This window comes from Chrysemys picta, chromosome 11 (assembly GCF_011386835.1).
Source record: "Chrysemys picta bellii isolate R12L10 chromosome 11, ASM1138683v2, whole genome shotgun sequence".
NCBI lineage: Eukaryota > Metazoa > Chordata > Testudines > Emydidae > Chrysemys > Chrysemys picta.
Genome location: NC_088801.1, coordinates 27,820,770 through 27,839,800, shown reverse-complemented (window position 1 = coordinate 27,839,800; position 19,031 = coordinate 27,820,770). Strand labels below are relative to the sequence as shown.

The 19,031-nt window shown below is 39.5% G+C and overlaps 2 protein-coding genes across 17 annotated transcripts in view; both read left to right on the top strand.

The window, feature by feature from the left end:
* Positions 1 to 11,284, top strand: part of STAM2 (signal transducing adaptor molecule 2) — a 39,016-nt gene extending 27,732 nt beyond the window's left edge. For 4 of the 7 annotated variants that reach the window (XM_008171442.4, XM_065561716.1, XM_005296464.5 and 1 more), the window contains 5 exons: positions 792 to 879; positions 3,000 to 3,054; positions 5,108 to 5,261; positions 6,987 to 7,156; positions 7,391 to 11,284. In XM_008171442.4, coding sequence (XP_008169664.1) covers positions 792 to 879; positions 3,000 to 3,054; positions 5,108 to 5,261; positions 6,987 to 7,156; positions 7,391 to 7,607 — 684 coding nt within the window. In that variant the 3' untranslated portion in view covers positions 7,608 to 11,284. The remainder of the gene's footprint in view (positions 1 to 791; positions 880 to 2,999; positions 3,055 to 5,107; positions 5,262 to 6,986; positions 7,157 to 7,390) is intronic. The other 3 variants (XM_065561719.1, XM_065561718.1, XM_042860849.2) reach the window with 2 other exon arrangements.
* A 7,366-nt stretch (positions 11,285 to 18,650) lies between these two features.
* Positions 18,651 to 19,031, top strand: part of CACNB4 (calcium voltage-gated channel auxiliary subunit beta 4) — a 194,641-nt gene continuing 194,260 nt past the window's right edge. For 5 of the 10 annotated variants that reach the window (XR_006176985.2, XR_006176984.2, XM_005296460.5 and 2 more), the window contains exon 1: positions 18,710 to 18,916. Coding sequence is in view for 5 of the 10 variants with exons in the window: in XM_005296460.5 (XP_005296517.1) it covers positions 18,845 to 18,916 (72 nt within the window). In the remaining 5 variants the exon portion in view is untranslated. Of the gene's footprint in view, positions 19,018 to 19,031 lie in introns of all 10 variants that reach the window. The other 5 variants (XR_010591565.1, XM_042860843.2, XM_005296458.4 and 2 more) reach the window with 3 other exon arrangements.

Genomic DNA, 19,031 nt, shown 5'->3' with positions numbered 1-19,031 from the left:
TGTGGTGTTAAGTGTTTTATACAAGTTTTATGAAAATATTAGTCCTTACATCTGTGATGGGGTAGTCTGGCACTTAAGGGCAGTAGTGGCCCTTTAAGGTTTGAAAGCAATAGATATAAGGACCTAAGGGGGATATGGGTAGAGAGAAAGCAGTCCCAGGATTTAGTGGTGCTGGGGAGGAAATCCTGTCATTTTACCTTTAAAAGTCCAGGGCCAGGAGCCTTGCAAAGAGGGCAGGGCAAGGCTCCCCTTCCCCACCAACCAATTGGGAATGAGCTGAGAGAAGGGGGAAGCTCATTCAGGAAGGACTGAAAAGGAGTAATCTATAGAAGGAACTGGGAGGGGTTCCAAAAAGAGACTGTTTCCAGGCACAGGAAAGAAGTATCTCCTGAAGGAAAAAGTAGTTGGACTGAGCCCAAGATGATGAATGTCCCCAGGTGCATCTGAGTACGGTCTGCCTTACGCTTCGGACTGTCATTAATAAATGAGACTCTTGGAAGGGGATGTTCTTTGGTAAAAAAGTCTGTCTGGACTTGCTTATAACCCAGATGAAGGGAAGCTCAAGTAGAGCCAAGCTGCAGCACCACACCTGACTGAAAGAGGTGTGCTAGGGTAACTTCTCTGCTATCACAACATCTTTCTGTGCTGACTGGTGAAAATAGACAGTGGAGAAAAATCTTTTTTAGATCTCTATAAAAAAGGCATTTTTCCATTTTGAAACGAAAACTAGAGAACTCTGTGCTATGTTTTAGAAATAACTACATTTTAAAAATCTTTTATCTGTCATTCAGGATAAAATGGATAGAGCGCTGCAGGTACTTCAGAGTATAGATCCTACCGATGCAAAGCCTGATTCGCCAGATCTTCTAGACTTAGAAGGTATTCTTATGAGTATTACTAAACATGCTAACTTTAGTATCTCATTCTACAGCCAATAACAAAAACATAATTTGTTTTTGTTTGTTTCTCTCATTTTACTTGCTAGGTCTCTGGGTTTTAAATGTAAAAGTGCTCTTGGTCTGTACTGATAGAAGGCTCCAATAGATATGTTGGGCTTGGGTCTTGGGGGGTGTTAGGCTAGTATATGGTTGGGACCAAAATCTGCAATTGTTACTTAAACAGAAACAGAGGGTCCTGTGGCACCTTTAAGACTAACAGAAGTATAGGGAGCATAAGCTTTCGTGTCTTGCATCTGAAGAAGCGAGGTTCTTACCCACGAAAGCTTATGCTCCCTATACTTCTGTTAGTCTTAAAGGTGCCACAGGACCCTCTGTTACTTTTTACAGATTCAGACTAACACGGCTACCCCTCTGATACTTAAACAGAATTATTGTTATATATTGCATAAGTGACTTGCTCAGCCTCTGAAAGTTAGGGCACTGACAACATCACTTTGAAGGACCCATGCTGTCAGAGTGCTGTCAGAACTCTGCTTGAGGTGGAGCTATTTGTCCCGGAGGAACAAGTGACTCTGGGTAAATAAACTGGTAATAGTGTTTGCTATTTTCAAATTCTGTTATGCTATATGAAAATGTGTTCGCTGCCTGTCAAGAGCTTCCCCTGGAGTATCTCATATGAACATGTTCATGCACACATTGAAAAAAGAAATTCCCTAAACTAATCAAAGTATCTTTTTTGTGTGTGCTAGGAAGGAAAAAATTGATGCCCTTTCTGTTCTTAGAGAAATTATGCTAAGAGGGTGGGGGAGCATATAACCCAACTAAATCTCTTTCTTCAGACTGGGTGAACTATAGTCGGATAGATGTTTTAAAATACTATATCACTGTGAAAAAAACATGAGAATGGCCATACTGGGTTACACCAATGGTCTGTCTAGCCCAGTATCTTGTCTTCTGACAATGGCCAGTACCAGATGCTTCAGAGGGAATTAACATAATTGGAATTTATCAAGTGATTTATCCCCTGTCATCCAATCCCAGCGTCTGGCAGTCAGAGGTTTAGGGACACCCAGAGCCTGGGGTTCTATCCCTGTCCATCTCGGCTAATAGCCCCAACGGACCTATCCTCTGTGAACTTACCTAATTCTTTTTGAACACAGTTATACTTTTGGCCTTTACAGCATCCCCCTGGCAACGAGTTCCACAAGTTGACTGTGCATTGTATGAAGAAGTACTTCCTTATTTTTGTTTTAAATCTGCTGCCTATTCATTTCATTGGGTGACCCCTGGTTCATGTGTTTTGTGAAGGGGTAAATAACACTTCCTTATTCACTTTCTCCACACTATTCATGATATTATAGATTTCTATCATATCCCCCTTTTGTTGTCTCTTTTCTCCTCTGAATAGCCCCCGTCTTTTTAATTTCTCCTCATATGAAAGCTGTTCCATTTTTATTGGCCGTCTCTGTACCTTTTCCAATTTTAATATATCTTTTTTTGAGATGGAACAACCAAAACTGCATGCAGTATTTAAGGTGTGGGCATACCATAGGTTTATATAGTGACATATTTTCTCTTATTAAATATCCTTTCCTTAATGGACAGTGTACACTTAAAAATTAGATGAAAGGTGTATTTTACATTGTAATTCTTTCCTTGACAATATATTTAGTGACTTTTAAATATCTGGTGTCATGGCATGAATTCCTAAAGGTCATGCAATATGCAGTTTCATTGGTGGTATTATGGTGTGCTGTAGCTCTAAAGTAATTGATTTTCATTAGATGTAGATGAAGCAGTTTTGAGAAGATTATTTGAGAAATTTGGAGAAATTTCAATGCTGTTTGTAGGCAGTAGTTTTAGTTTATATAGCAAACTAATTCTTGATTCCCCTTCTCTTTTGGAATAACTGGAAAATTATTGGTTGTCTTTAATTACAATATTTAAAATTAAGAGCAAATTAAAAAAAAAAAGACTAGGTAGTAAACAAATATTATACTCTTTCCATTAATATGGGTGTATTCAGCTAAAATATATTCTTACCCAGGGCTAGGCTTAAAGTTTTAATTGTACAATATATTAACACTTTTGTATTCACAGACATCTGTCAACAGATGGGTCCTATGATAGATGAAAAACTAGAGGAGATTGATAGGTGAGCCATAATCTCTTTCTTGTGTTTTCAAACAAGGAGTACAACACTGTTACATAGGCTTCATCTTTATTTGTGAGGGTTTTAGATTGAGCATGGGATTACCACATTTTACTATACCTGTGCTCTTTTTCACCTACCTAAAATAGAAAATCTTATAGAATAGAAAATTGACAAGCTCACTCTTTGTTTTAATTTTTTAATATTAAGTTTGATTTTCATTTTAGTAGGGCCTTAAAGGCCCAAAACAAGATCCGGACCCTGTTGTGTTTTGGATACTGTACAAGTAAATAATAAGATACAGTTCCTGTCCTAAAGAGCTTCCAATCTAAATAGGGAGGAATGTACAGTTGCAGTTTTTCATTGACACCAGTAGCAGTACATCTAAAATTTTCTGAGCCTAATTTTCAATTTGCTGATTACTGTTATCGATAAGGGAACGTACTCAAATGCAGTGATTTCTCCTAGACCAGAGGTTCCCAAACTTATTTGGCCTACCGCCCCCTTTTCAGAAAAAAAATTACTCAGCGCCCCCCTGGAAATCTACCTTCTTTAAGCGAACAAACAGAAAGATGCAGTGACAAATTTGCATTCTTTTATGTATCTATATTTCTACCTACGTCCTACAATATAGTAAAGAAAGATGTGTTATTAGAATATCGCCCACGACATCAGGTATACAGTGGTTTTTGCGTAAGACGGCAAAAGACAACCAAACTAAAATAGTAATGAAACTAATAAACTGTGTTTTGTTCTTTGCTCAGTATTAGATATATGTATTTGATATTAAATTGTCAAATATCAAACTAAATTTATCAAGAAATAATTAATTTTAAAAATAATCAATATGCAATTAAAAATCAGTTAATAGTTTTAATTTAGTTTGCCCTTATTTAAATAATTGTCCCTTATTAACACACGCTTTATTTACCAATTAACACAGATGATTCGATAGATATAAATAAATGTTAATAGTTAACAGTTTTTTTACGATTTCATTCCCCTGTTTTCGTTAATATTGTAATAAAAAATATGACAAATATATTGACTGTACACTTCAAATAGTACTGTACCGACACAAGCCTGCTACGATTTTATTATTAGTAAGCACTAGAGACACAGAAACATACGGTAGATATGTGAGAAAATGTATAAAAATACTCACGTGTAAATTGCTGTTTTATTGAAACAACAATAATACAATTTGCTTTGTATGTGATCCGTAATCCGTAAAGATCGAAGGTATCGAATATGAATAAAAATTTGTAAATACTTATTGCACTACTGTTAACTGCTTTTTACACAATTCAGAAACAATCTAAATTAGATTTCATACATGTCGCCTATTTATAGTATCGTATTGTAAACAAGTCATTACACGTACATATTCCTGCCGATGCATGCTGGACTTCCCGACAATGCGCGACACGCTCGCCTGCCAACACTTGCTTGTTAAGAGCTGTTGGCGGACTTGATACCTGATCGGTTATAATTTGTGAATTTATTTGGAAAATAAAGTAATCACTACAACTTTAACTCTATGTTACACAACAGATGAAACATGTATGAACGGTTTTTCAAAATTTTCTTATATTCTCTTCTTTCTTTATGCTTCCACCACCCCCTTATTTTTATTCAACGCCCCCCAATTGCACCTGAGGCTACTACTGCCCCCCTGGATCGTTCCAGCGCCCCCCAGAGGGCGGTATCGCCCACTTTGGGAACCTCTGTCCTAGACCTTTGAGGAGACTTGATGATAAATGGGTAAAAGGCAAAGATAGCAAAGAGAGACTGACAGAGTTGCTTTTTCAATTTGACTATAAGAAGGATCCCCAACCTCTTCTCTTGCCTACCTTCCCAAGTTCCATCAGTATGATAACTGGGAATGGAGCTGGACATCTTAAAAATACAAATAAATGTCTTTTTTTTTTAAATATATATTTTCTTATTTAGTTAAGAAGTTTTTAAGCACAGTCTTAGTTTAACTGTTGCAAAATACACAGAGGCATAAGTAACTCTGAAGGAGCTTTAAGTAAATTGTTTGTTTTTTAATTAGGAAACATTCAGAATTATCTGAATTGAATGTGAAAGTTCTAGAAGCCTTGGAACTCTGTAATAAACTGATGAATGAAGCGCCTATGTATTCAGCCTATTCAAAGGTCCATCCTCCAGCACATTATCCACCCACATCAGCTGGTGTTCCAGTGCAGGTCAGTACCCTTTTCAGAAAACAGAGGCTTTCCTAATATGCATCTTTTTAAAGGGTGATAACAAGGCATAAAGGAGAACAGGCTTTATTGCTAGCTTCTAAACAATATGATGTTTCCTTATAATCATTAAATCCTGTAGAATAAAATGTACTAGAACAAAATAGGTATCTTCTAGCACTAAAATGCAATTGTTAATCTTTGCTGTACAGTTAGTAGAAGGACGTTGTATTCTGACTGTTGAAGTTTAACAACCTCGTTAACCAGTTTTCTCAGTGACAGTCACTCAACAAAAAAAATTTTTTTACACTCGTGTGTTTCATAGATGGATAGATTTACTGAGTCATATGTCTTTCCTTAATCCCAAAAGAAAATGTTACTCTTCTATCTATTTTCAGGGACATGATTGAACTTTCTAATATGGTATGCATCATTAGGACAGTGCACTTTTTCCAGATATAGTAATTCTGCTTTGGATGTATCACTTTGGTTTTATCACTATCTGGTTTTTTCCCCCTCTTAAGTAACAAGCACTTTGTGCATTAGTGGGTTAAATAACTCCAATATTGGATTCAGAATGAACTCTTATCTGCCCAACATATGTTCATTTATGAAAGCAAAAAATGGAGAAAAGGCAAGGAGTATTTAAAGGAGACACTTAGAAAGAAAAAGTAGAATGTGCCTGCATATTTTAGGTGGGTTTTAAATGAATGTTAATTGTTCAGTGTGAAAAGAATAGTTACCATAGCAACTGCCACATCAAAGAAGATGCACTTAACTATTATGCCATGCCTTGAACTCTTGAAAATGATGAAAAATTCATTATATTTCGGGGGAGAAAAGAAATTCTGGATATGAGACAGCTGGAGTTTTTAATATTGCTGATCTCTTCTGAGATACTGCTTCCTGCTGTGGAAAAAACAGCAAAATGGTGCTAAGCACAGTTGTATTGCACAAAGTTATGTATTTCCATGTATGTATGTATGTATGTATGTATGTATGTATACTTCATTCCAAATCCAAAACCAATGTGTGCAATATTCATATTTGATTTGTGTGTATACTGTATTGGCTTACCCTGCCTGTGGCTTGAATTGTAAAGACGTTAAGAAAAATCAGTTATTTACATAAGATACATGCCATTTAACACACAGTGGAAATGTTCTTTTAATTTAAGTATGTCTTTAAGAAGCAACATTTCACCAGTATGAATAACCTGATAAACAGTCTCTCAACTTCTGTTTCTCCTTTGTCAAATGTGAATTGTGCCTCCTTAGTGTTAATTTCTGCATTTCTTGACTTAATATAAGGTTCTTATAGCAAGGTTAACTTTTTTCCTGTTGTATACTAACTTACAAAGTCTCTTAGAGTGTATATACAAGGGAGGTACAGGTTAAAAATCACCACCACATCCTCCTACTGAAAACATTTGCCTACAGTGTGATTTGAAATAACAGTGCAAATTAAGGATGGAATAGTTAGAAAAATGAGGCAGTGTGAATGTAGGCAGTGCGTTTATCATCTGAGGGAGCTGCATACCTTATTGCAGCTAGAAATGTCTTCAAATGAACATCACCTGATCTTCCTCTAACAAAGTTTCTGGTACACAGTATCTGTGTATCTTTTGTTAAATTCCCATCCACCCACATTACATTATTGGGAGATGGGGGAACTATCTCCATTCTTTGAGATAGTTGATGCATGGTGTGTGTTCTGTTCCATTTACAGCCATATTCTATACAACCACATGGTGGGAACTACATGGTTCAGGGTATGCACCAAGTCACTCTTCCCCAAGGCTACAGTCTAGGACCTGATCAGATGGGCCAACTGAGGTCCCTGCCTCAAACTATAAATTCTTCAGGAGCAACTCAGCCTGCTCAAGCTTCATATTTAAGGTAACACTTCAGCAAGACTTTAATATAAAATTTGATTCCCCCAGATAGATTAAAAGTCTAGAGGTGGGTAAATTCTTAATGAATATTAAATGTCACTAAAAATTTTTGTTCTATTTTTGTTACTTCAGAAATGTGAAAAATCAAATCACTTTTGAAATGGCTTATAGTATGATACGCAAATGAACTTTGTAATCATAACCATCACTGTTTTAAAATGATTTTTTTCTGTTGCAGTTCTGGACCAGATTCTGTGGCAAACTCCGGATACATGAACCAGAACTCTGGCCTTCAGTCAGCTACTTACACCCAGCATATGGGAATGTCTGTGGATATGTCAGCTTATCAGAACTCTTCATCTAATTTGCCGCAAGGAGCAGGCTATCCTGTGGCACTTCCACCTCATTCAGTTCCGCAGCAACAAACAAATTACCATCCACAGCCTCTCCTTTGAAAATAAACCAAGCTCATATTCCTAAAAGCATTCGTAAATGTTGATGATCCTCCTGATTTAAATAGCCTATTGTTGGTATACAAGTACACTTTCCCTTGATTAAAATAAACAATCCAATTTGCTGCATTATAAAGCTAAGCGATTATTTCAGAGTTAAATGTATTTCAAATTCGACAGTTCAGAATCGTTCTAAAGACAGTTTGAGCTAATGATATAAAAAAATCATAAATGATTTCAATCCCCACTTAAGTAGCCTCCATCAGCTAAAACTTTCAATCTCATGGAGTATCATTCTCAAATCTAAACTCAAATAAGAGAATCCTTTCCTTTTTTTCTGGAAACTTGAGAGCGTGCTTTAAAATCTAGTTAGGTTGCTTTATCTGTTCTTTTTGTAGTCTTTTCCATTCCATTGTTTTAGAGAATCTTTTCACTTCAGTAGTATTTCTTCCAACAAACCCCAATGATTTAGACAAATTATAGTTCTGTTTGTTGCACCATAAGCAGTTCTGCTTTATGGGATGCATTGCATAATAGAACAATTGCATGATAAAGCAAATGTGAATGGAGAGGGAGACTATTCCTTGATATTATGGCAATGAGGACCATGTAAATACAACAATATGAAAATTCTAGGTTTTTTTGCAATGTTGCCAGACTTGATTTGGTGTTCCAAGGGGGTCTTCTGTTTCCCTTACAAGGAATTGGGGGGGGGGGGGGTTGCTACTAGGGAGCCTCTCTTGCTCCTTCTCCAGAAGGGGTTGCACTGCCAGCATCTTGTGGGTAGGGGATGCTGCAGAGTAACAGGTGCTCTGAGGTTGCAGGTTACTTAGCTGGCAATTTGTGAAATCTGTCTTTGTTGTTTAAATGTGGGAGAGCTGTCTCATTCCCTTTGGTTAGAGAGAGGCTCAGGAGTGCTGTTTATCAGGGGCCTGTGGGAGTCTGCCTTGTTTGCTCTGAAAATGGTGGAGGTGAGCTTCAGGAGCACAAGTTACCTTTATGGACCAGAAAGCTCTCGTCTTTAGGCTTTCTTCTCACTGTCACCGTTCACTTGTCTAAATGAATACATTTGAGAATGTATACTTATACCACTGTGGATCCAAAGCAAAGGTCCTTTGTTAGTGGGACTGTTTTACTCTTTGGATATAAGGAATGGATACACACTGAAAATAACAAGCAGGCCTTTAAAAAAAGGAATTGCCTCATACCTGAGGACCTGTAGCATTCAGTGGAAAAGAAACAAGATCTGGAGACTTTTCCTGACACTTAATTTTTATGGGTGGTTTTTGTAAAAGAGTAAATGAGCTACAAGAGCTGGATAATCTTCCAAGAATATGGGATTTCTTTCCTTTTATTATTTTAACTTCTGGAAATTTGCACATCACTCTCCTCCAGGTTACCTACTTGGCTGCTTAATATGATTATATTTATTCATATTTTTAATTTTGTTATGAATGGCTGACATTTAGACTGGGAAGAATAATGGATTTATATAAGTTTTTGATAAACAAAATACCTTGGTTAAATGCATGGAAATCTGAAAGCATGTCCACAAATGAGTGTTTTGATGTACATTGTTTTCTACCAAATGAGACCTTGTTACATGGTAGATCTTCCTTGTGTTCTCCCAAAATAAAACTCACTATCTGTTCAGTGCCACCTCCATTTGTCTTACTGTTACTAAATACATTATTTAGTATGATCTTGTTCAGATGTAGCTTCATGTTGGAACAATAAGGTATTCAGTATCTGGTCATTTGAAACTCAAGTTTGTGTAACTGGAGCTGTAGTTTTTCCTCTCCAGTGTTTTAATTTGGCATTATCCTTCCAGGTGAAGCTGTTCAGTATAAATGTAAAGTGCTTTAATATGACACCTTTTTAAAGCATTTTGATAATGTATTCCTTGTGTTCTTTTGGTGGGGGGAAGAACCAAGAAAATTCATTTCAAAAGCTGCTGTGTAAAATTCTTGCTATTTGAAAATTTGTATTCAAGGACTTATTTTGTTCCAAATAATTTAATCAAATTAAACCCCATTAACATTTATGAAGGTTTTTCATGTTTGTCATTGAAATATAAGGAAAGTTTTTATTGGATTCAAAGTCTTTGAGACAGTATAAATATCGCCCAATATCTTAATTTGGGATTAATAGAGTTGGCTCTGAGTTAGATTAAAGTGTTTGATTAAATTTTGTTCTTTATAATATATGAAGTATAAATAGTGTATATACCCATTTGTGTCTGAGATTTTATACACATGCATATATAGATATACACACTTAAAAACAAAACAGAAACCCCTGACACTTGATGTTGCAGGATTTGGCATCCTATAATCTCTTGTAATCCAAATCATAGGCATTTCTGAAAGTTGTAGATAGTGTAAAATATTTGATTGTTATTAAAATTGTGTATTTAGAGGATTTTGGTGTTAATGGGATCAGTTTTCTCTCTTCATTCTTCTATACCTAATCATATTTATTTTTAAGGTCTGATTGTAGTTAAATATGCTGCCAAAGGAACTGTTTAACTTCAGATTTCTACATTAGGTTTATACCTGCTGTCTTATATCAGGAGTAAATAGTAGATAACTTCTGCTTTTTCATATAAAATAGAAGTTTCTGCAACTTTTAAAATGAGAATTTTATTATTGTATTTAACTTTGTTTCATGGGTGTCAAAAACAGACTGCATAAACTTTATTCTACTTTGAGTTGTTTGCTACCTGCTAAAAACACTTGTGTAAAAATGTCACTTTTTCACTTGAACAATATGTGAGGACATCATTTATCTGTAGTATCACCATGCAGAGAACGTTTTAAAGGATTTTAAAATTTCAGATATCTTTGAATTGGCAAGCACCTTGTCTATTTATTTAATAAATCTGTTTTTAGAAATTCCAGTATTCCAAAATAAAATTGGTAATTAATGTAATTGTTAAAGCTTAAAACATGTTCTGTGTTCATTTTGTTTTGATGAGTGGACTTTCATATTCGTAGCTGCTGTCTTTTGGAGTAGTACAACTCAATGAGCAGTAGTCATTTTGAGAAGAAAGCTGGTGGTGGCTATAAATGCAGCTCTATTCTCTTATTGTAACTGTTTTTCCTATAAGAGCCTTTTTCTGTACTTACGTCTATGCATTTTTCTACACCACAATATTAAATATGAGCAGGATTGGTACCTATACATTTAGTGAATCTCCTTGTAGGATATTTTCTACACTTGCAGTAGATAAATTATACATGAAACTGATTGCTAAAAAGATCAAAATAATTTCAAAGATTGAATAGATGAAGGGAAGAAGAAGAAATAAAAAGGGGCAGATCCTCGGCTAGTGTAAATTTTCATTGCACCGTTGAAGTCAGTGGAGATTCTGACAACTTTCCCCCTGCCTGGTGAGCTGCTTTTCCATAGTGCAGTGTGATTGAATGCAATCTGTGAACTCATTTTGCAGGTTAGGCTCCAGCTGCTTCTGTTTGTCTAGATTTAAACTGAGGAGTTTAAATGCTTATCTAAAGTAAAAGATTATTGGGTGGAAGGAGAAGGGGATTGCAGTTTATAGAAAATACTGTCTTCAGGGAATTTGGAGTGTTAATAGATTTGTTCCATTGGAGTAACCAACTGGCCTTTTGCCTACAGTATGTTTGCATTGCCTTTTGTGAATAAAATTTGTTTAACAAACAGTGGAAAGTTTTTTCTGTCTGTTTCAAAGTTAGAGAAATATGTAGCTCTGCCAAGTCACACAATTGGTTTTTTGCATACATATATAACATAGCTATAGTACGTTTGACACACAATACCGCTACATACTGGTGGTTGATCCATGTTTGGGTGAGGAATAACTATAGTCCTAACTATATATTATATTCAGTTTTATTGCATATTGCTAGGCCAGAGGTTCTCAAACTGGGGGTCATGAGCTGGCAGCCTCCACCTCAAACTCTGCTTCGCCTCCAGCATTTATAATAGGTTTAAATATAAAAAATGTGTTTTTAATTTATAAGGCGGGGGGGGGGGGGGCGAATGGGTGTTGCACTCAGAGACTTGCTATGTGAAAGGGGTCACCAGTACAAAACTTTGAGAATCACTGTACTAGGTTTTATACATAAGAAAAATACCACTTTTCTAAAATTCAGTTATTAATCTTAAAAGTAAAAGCTAAGAGTAGTACTCTATAAGTAATAGAAACTCTCTTTAGACCACCATTGATACCCATCTAACCAAAATGAGGTTGCCAGCCAACACAATAAGGAAATAACCTCATGGTCCAAAGATTCTCTGTGGCACATCTAAGGCAGGGAACAAAAGGACTACGTAATTCACCAGCCTGATATGCCTGAAAACAAAATGTTCCTATGAGTCATTCTTTAGCTGTAAGTCTCTGGAACATATATTGTCAATCACTTACTTGTATTATCATCTTGAGTCACTTGAAACTTTCATGGGATAGTGTCGGGTCACTTTAGGCCCCAAATATAAGCCTTGGAACAAAAAGCACTTAAAAACCTAACTGCACAAGAAGTGTTTAAAGGATCTTTGTAAAATGTCTGTCAATGGTTTTTCAATCCACACTGCTAAGGTGAGAGAGAATGTGAAACTGATAAACTACAGTGAATCTGGACAATTCCCTAGTGTCTTGATTTCCTGGACAGTATATTAATGTGGGAAGTCAGCCAAGCCATGAGATAGGTTAAGATTCATAATTAAAGAAACATTTCCTTAATATTATCAATTTAGATTCAACTGAATTTTAAAAATCTAATTTAGATTTCACCATTCATGCTATTCACTTCTTGCACCACATTCATCTTGGACAAAGAAGCCAGGCTAACTAATTTAATGTAAGGAATTCTAAAATCTGCAATTTGTGTGCATAGAGGACATTAATCAATCTGATTATACTAGGTCCCTGCTTGCTTTCTACCAGATGTCTGTAGGGTCTTACGTTGCCTGGCATATGTTGGGGAAAAATTAAAAAGGGCATATTTCCTCTGTCAGTGAATGTGCTGCTAGATATTGTTCAAAATATAAACAGTGAATTAACAAAACTAATCTAGATAATCCATTGCATAACCATATTAAATGTAGGGCTAATCTCTACTGAATAAAAGCCTACTCTCTAGGTTCAAAGGATGACATATCTTAAAACTGTTATCTGTTGCAAAACGTTCCTTGGCTTCTATCCTTTGCCATTTTCCCACAAGTATCAGATGTTAAAAATAGTGTTTTCCTAAGGAAAACTGACATTTTAAATTGCCCATAGGAGGTGAAAAGTGGCAGGAATATATTTGTAAATGTGAGTAAAACTCTTACCATTGTCCTCTGAGAAATGTACCTGTCATGATACTGCCATATCTTCTGTGAACTTTGCTTCCTTTCCCTTCTCCCCCTCAGTCCTGGTCAGAATACACATTCAATACTGGTTTTGCTGGAAAAACCCAATCCTATTCCCAAAGAGTGTGGGAGGAGGTGTCAGTTATGGGTTGTCTTTTTTTGTCTAGTGGCAAATATCTTATAGGTACACACCTCCCCTCCTCACTTCAGTCAGAGGTGTAATGTGCTTCAGGTAAAGCCACAGGAATGGGGAGCAGGAAACCTGGGTCCCGTTTTCAACTCTTCAGATTTCCTGTGCAGCTTTGAACAAATCACTTAATCTCTTTGCCTTATTTTCATGCTCTATAAATTGGAATTAATAATGTTCTAATTTACCTCATGCCTGTGAAGTAATATTCTGTGGTGGAGGGTGCTATAGAAGCACTAAATAGCATTGCAGTTGAAGGCCAAACAACCATAGATTTTAAGTGGCCAGATTTTCTTTCCAGATAAACAATTTTAGAGTCAGTGGGCTAAATTATGCTCCCAGACAAGTTCCTACCTCAGGCATCTGCATTCATACTTCAACCTACCAAGCCCTGAATGTGACACAGTGCAGCGAAGATCCAGTATGCAAGAAGGTATCATTCATGTAAGAAATGTAATGCTGTATGATTCGCTACTGTAAATAACATCGGTTTATTTCTGTTGTAAATAATTTTCAACAAGTGACATCAACTTTGTATGAGAGCAGAGTATTGTTAAAAAAATCCCTCAAAATTAGGTACATTTGAGATGAATATCTGCATTTGGTTTAATACAGTAGTTTTAATCTGGATATAAATGCACCCAGCTGATGTCTCTTCTGTTAAAAGAAGTGCAGTGCAAAAGCTGGACAAGATATATAGTGGATAAAACATTAACTTATTTTTTTTTTCTGAAGGCTGATTCAATGTCTCAGACATTTTTTATTATATTACTTGATGGTTTCAATACAATTTTTCTGTTCTTTATGTTGGAGCTACATCCATGTTTAAAAATCTTTTCATAATCTGTCATCACGTGCTATTTCCATACCACCCTTTGGCTACATCAGCCTGAGTGTTAATGCCTGAACTTTGCTGGAGCACTATGGTGTCTCAGACATTCTGTGCTCTTTCTAGAGTCTGGAAAAACAGAAGGTTCATATCAGCTGCACCTCTTCCTCCTGCTGAACTTCATAGGAATTGCATCTGCGCAGTCTGCTCTGCAATATAATGAGGAAAGCTAACAAAAAAAACCCTAAATGCCTAAATTAAATAAATCTTAACTGAAGCTAGAGGTCAGCAGAAAGTGAGAGTTTGCATGCAGCCACTTCACTGGCTAGGGCATGCAAATCATATCAGTGGATTGGTTCTCCCTGAAAAGCTCTTCAGTACCTCTGTGTAAACTTAAAGGCTTGTCTCTCACCAACAGAAGTTGGTCCAATAAAAGATATTACCTCACTCACTTTGTCTCTCTAATACCCTGGGCCTAACACAGCTATAACAACACTGCATACAACAATAGAAATTGAAACTATGCACACTTAATATGAAAAAGCACATATGAAATACATTTGTTCCATCAAGGCATTCTGGGATTAATGTAAGCAGGGGCATTAAAGATGGAATGATTTAGTAACAGCAGAAATGTGATATGCAATGTCAGCCCTACTATGTCAGCACATTATGCTCTCTATCTATTAACATCATCAAGTGCTTGTCCCTTATCCTGCAAAAATGCTTTGTCCTACTAAGTTTGAGTTTACTACTCACTCTGCCTAAAAGTCTTATATGTAGTTGTATTGCTGGTGAGCCTGTTCCCAAGATAGATTTTTTTTTTTTAAGTTCAAATTTGTAACTGGATATTTCACCATATGCAATAAAAGTACAAGATATGGAGCGTATGACTGTACATTGCCTTTGCCTTGAAAAAGCCAGCCTTGCAAGGTCACTTGTGGTTCTATGCAGGGGCTGCCAATCAGGACTGGGCCAACAACATTTTTTTGGGATGTTTTAATTTGCGTGTGAGGTACTGTAAAATGAAAGGCAGAATTTAAGAATAAGCATTACTAGTACAATAGAAATCTTTACAGGAGGGTGCTGTGTGTAATTTCAGAATTCACGGTTATCACATGCATCTGGTATTCCCACTGTGTATATATAGTGTTGCGCTTTTGCTGAGCAGTAGCAGGTTTTCAGGGCCTTGCTGGTCACTTCGTTGATGTGGGGTCAGGTAATTTCTTAATGTACATGTCCTGTTTCCCTGAGCAGAGGTAGCAACAACCTCTTGCAGGAACCTTAGGTCAGGCACCTCTGCCCTGTTCCCAGAACCAGCTGCCTGGGCCTTCTCTCTCACTATCACTTGCACACAACTCCAGCAGATCGACCTGCTTAAACATGCCTTCTGCCCTTTTCCCTCCCTCAGCCTGTGTGCTTTTCAGACGGGAAACTTCTAGTTCAGAGCTTCTCTCCGACCACATGGTCTGGAAAAGGTGGACTAGCCTTTAATTAATTCTCCTGTGTTGTGCAACATAAAGGAAGCTCAGAGAGGTCCAACAGCCCCCACTGTGCATACCCAGACCCTTAATGAGTCTCTGATGGAAGTTACTGCATGGCATCTTCAACTCTTTCTATTCAGAATTTCATCCTGCGTGTCTATCATCGGTGACTAGAACTGGTTGGAAATTTTCTGACAATGTTTTTCCATTGGGAAAATACCAATTTGTTGAAAGCAAAACATTTAGTGGAAATGTGTCAGTTTTAACAAATCTTCCAGTGGAACATAGGTTTCAATACTTGTGTGCCAGCCAGGTTTCTTGCCAGCTTGCCCACCTAGCTCTTTGGCATACTGCCTGAAGAACTGCTTTGGAGTTGGGATCCCGATTCCCAGGACTTCCAGGGTCTGTGGTTCCAGGATAGCCAGCATCCCCAGAAAGACTGTTTGAGGACCAGGGACCCCAGGGCTTCCAGCACCGGCTCCCTGGGTTGACCAACTCTCTGGGCAGCTGGCTCCCCAGCCTTTGAGCATCAGACAGGCTAGGGAAAAGGCAGGTCCAGGAGCCTGGAATAGGGTTACCATATCTCATAAATAAAAAAAGAGGACCCTCCACGGGCCCTGGCCCTGCCCATTTCCCCACCCCAGCCCCGCACCAACTCCGCCCCTTCTCCGCCCTAACTCCGCCCCCTCCTCCCTCCCACTCCCAGCCAGGGGGAAAGGGCTGCCCCAGCGCTACCGGCTTCAGGGTTTGCCTGGCAGCCCCCAGACCCTGCGCCCCCAGCCGGGCACTTCCCCTCCCGGGCTCCGGCGGCGCAGGGTCCAGAGGCACGGGGGCTGGCCGAAGCTGGTAGCTCTTGGGCAGCCCGGCTCTTAAACAGAGCCAAAGAGGAGCAGAGCCTCCAGCCGTGGCGGCTCTGCTCCTCCCCGACTCTTCGGCTCTGTTTAAGAGCCGGGCTGCCCGAGCGCTACCGGCTTCGGGCAGCCCCCGTGTCTCCGGACCCTGCGTCGCCGGAGCCCGGGAGGGGAAGTGCCCGGCTGGGGGCGCAGGGTCCGGAGGCACGGGGGCTGCCCGAAGCCGGTAGCGCTCGGGCAGCCCGGCTCTTAAACAGAGCCGAAGAGTCGGGGAGGAGCAGAGCCGCCATTTTCCCGGACATGTTCGGCTTTTTGGCAATTCCCCCCGGACGGGGGTTTGACTGCCGAAAAGCCGGACATGTCCGGGAAAGAGAGGACGTATAGTAACCCTAGCCTGGAAGCCCTCTGAATCACCATCTCTGAGGAAGCCTGCATGTGGGAGCTGCTGTTGAGCCAGGAATCCCAGAAGACCTGGAAGCTCCTGACTGAAATTGATATGATTCTTCTCAGTTTCAGGAATACCCACCACTTAATAGCAGTGGTGAGCCCATAGCATATTTTGTTTCAGAACATATTTCAATGCTTCCAAAACAAATTATTGCAGGATTTCAGTTCTATGAAAATTTTTGAATTTTTTGTCTTTTCATCCCAATTCAGGATGAAAAAAAAAAATCTGAAAATTCTAAATGTATCATAAAATGCAAATTTGGTTTCCTGAGGTCTATCAATGACCCCCAAATCTGCAAGCCAATAGCATCTTTTGCTGTAGCATTATGTGTGTGTGTATGCACTGTAAATATATATATTTATTCCCCTCTTTTGTAGTGCATTAAAATGACCACAATTCAGAACAACTGTTTAGCCCCTGCTGTACAACCCACCTGTCTACTAACAAATCATATCAAATCTTTGACTTCTTTTAAAGCAGTAGTGCTCAATCTTGATTTTTCTTTTAAACTGTGGTGTGTGTGCATGCCTTTTCCAATCTGCCCAGTGTGCCAAAAACCCTTTGAGGCAGTGATAGCTTCATGCAGTAATTATCCCCATCCCTGGACTGAGAACCATTTGAGTGGACCCTTTGCCCACCAATTGACTTCAGTGGTGCTTCACAGGGGTGCATATGTGAGTGCAGGAGCACTGGCTTACTTATGAGATTTCTAGACACGGGGCTGGTTAAAAGACACATTAAGAGCTTGAGTTTGTGGCTCTAGGGCAGGGGGTTCCCAAACTGAGGGTTGGGACCCCTCAGGGGGTCATGAGGTTATTACGTGGGGGGGAGGGGTTGCAAGCTGTCAGCCTCCACCCCAAACCCTGCTTTGTCTCCAGCATTTATAATGGTGTTAAATATATTAGAAAGTGTTTTTAATTTATGGGGGGGGGGGGGAGGGTTGCACTCAGAGGCTTGCTATGTGAAAGGGATCACCAGCACAAAAGTTTGAGAACCACTGCTCTAGGGGAATACTGCCACATGGCAATTATTATAACAAATTATAATATTAATCTAGTATCTTTTGTTACTTTTGGCTGGTGATTTTACCTATTGTCTATCATCTTATTCATACATTGATAGCTCTTTAGGGCAAGGACTGTCTTTATTGTTATTCGTTTGTAGGATGTTTAGCATACTGGGGCCCTGGCCTTTATTACAGCATAAGTAATAAATACATAATAATAAACCATGGAAAATGCGTAGGGGGGCATACATTCCATTGGACTGGAGGGTTATTGAGCATTGAGAGAGAGAGGTTACCAAGAGATGCATAAATATTTGGGAGTTGCAGAGCAAGGTCACTAGTGCATGCTAATCTGGTTAGAAAGGTTAGTACTAGTATTAGTAAAGATCGTCTAGAGGAGGAGCTAGAAGAAAATACATTTCCCATCGCAGGAAGGTGGATGAACCTACTTTACAGTGTGTGCGCTTTTGGGGAGCATGGGTGTGTGCCACACAGAGGTCATGGTAAGCTAGGGGGCAGGTGGTTTGAGCATTGGCCTGCTAAACGCAGGGTTGTGAGTTCAATCCTTGGGGGGCATTTAGGGATCTGGGGCAAACATCTGTCAGGGACAGTGCTTGCTATGAAGGTAGGGGACTAGACTTGATGACCTTTCAAGGTCCCTTCCAGCTCTATGAGATATGTATATCTCCATTAAAAAAAAATGATGGTGCTACTACAGGAAAATGGGGGGAGGGAACTGGGAAGTTACTGGATATTTACAGCTGGAGAGTGGACACCCTGTTTTGGAGGGGGAAGGGTAGGGAAAACTTCCCTGTCCTCGCTCCCCCCCGACCCCCGCAAGAAAATAACTCACTGGCTTCTTCTATCCCCTCACGAGGGTGGCGCCAGTGACCGGGAAAGAGACGCTGTCGCTTTAAGGCGCGGCGATGGGAGCGCTCGCCGCACACGCAGCACAGGGCAGGCTGTCGGGCGCGGGCGCGGGCGCAGCCAGGCAGCCCTGACTGAAGTGGGCAGGGGGAGGCGAAGGCAGCGCTCGCCCCGCTGGCTGGCTGGCAGCCCGCTCAGCGCGCCTGGAGCCGGGGCAGAGGCTATGCTGTGCTAGCCATGTCCAAGCACCCGCCCTCCTCCCACAGCAAGAACGGGCTGGCGGACGGGCTGCACACCCCCATCTTCCAGGTGCCTCCCCTCCCTCCGCCCCTGCTCCGCTCTCCGCCTTCCCAGCTCGGGGCTCCGGCGGCTGGAGAGCATCGCCTCGGCGCCGGGCTGCAATGGCTGCGGTGGGTGTTGGGCT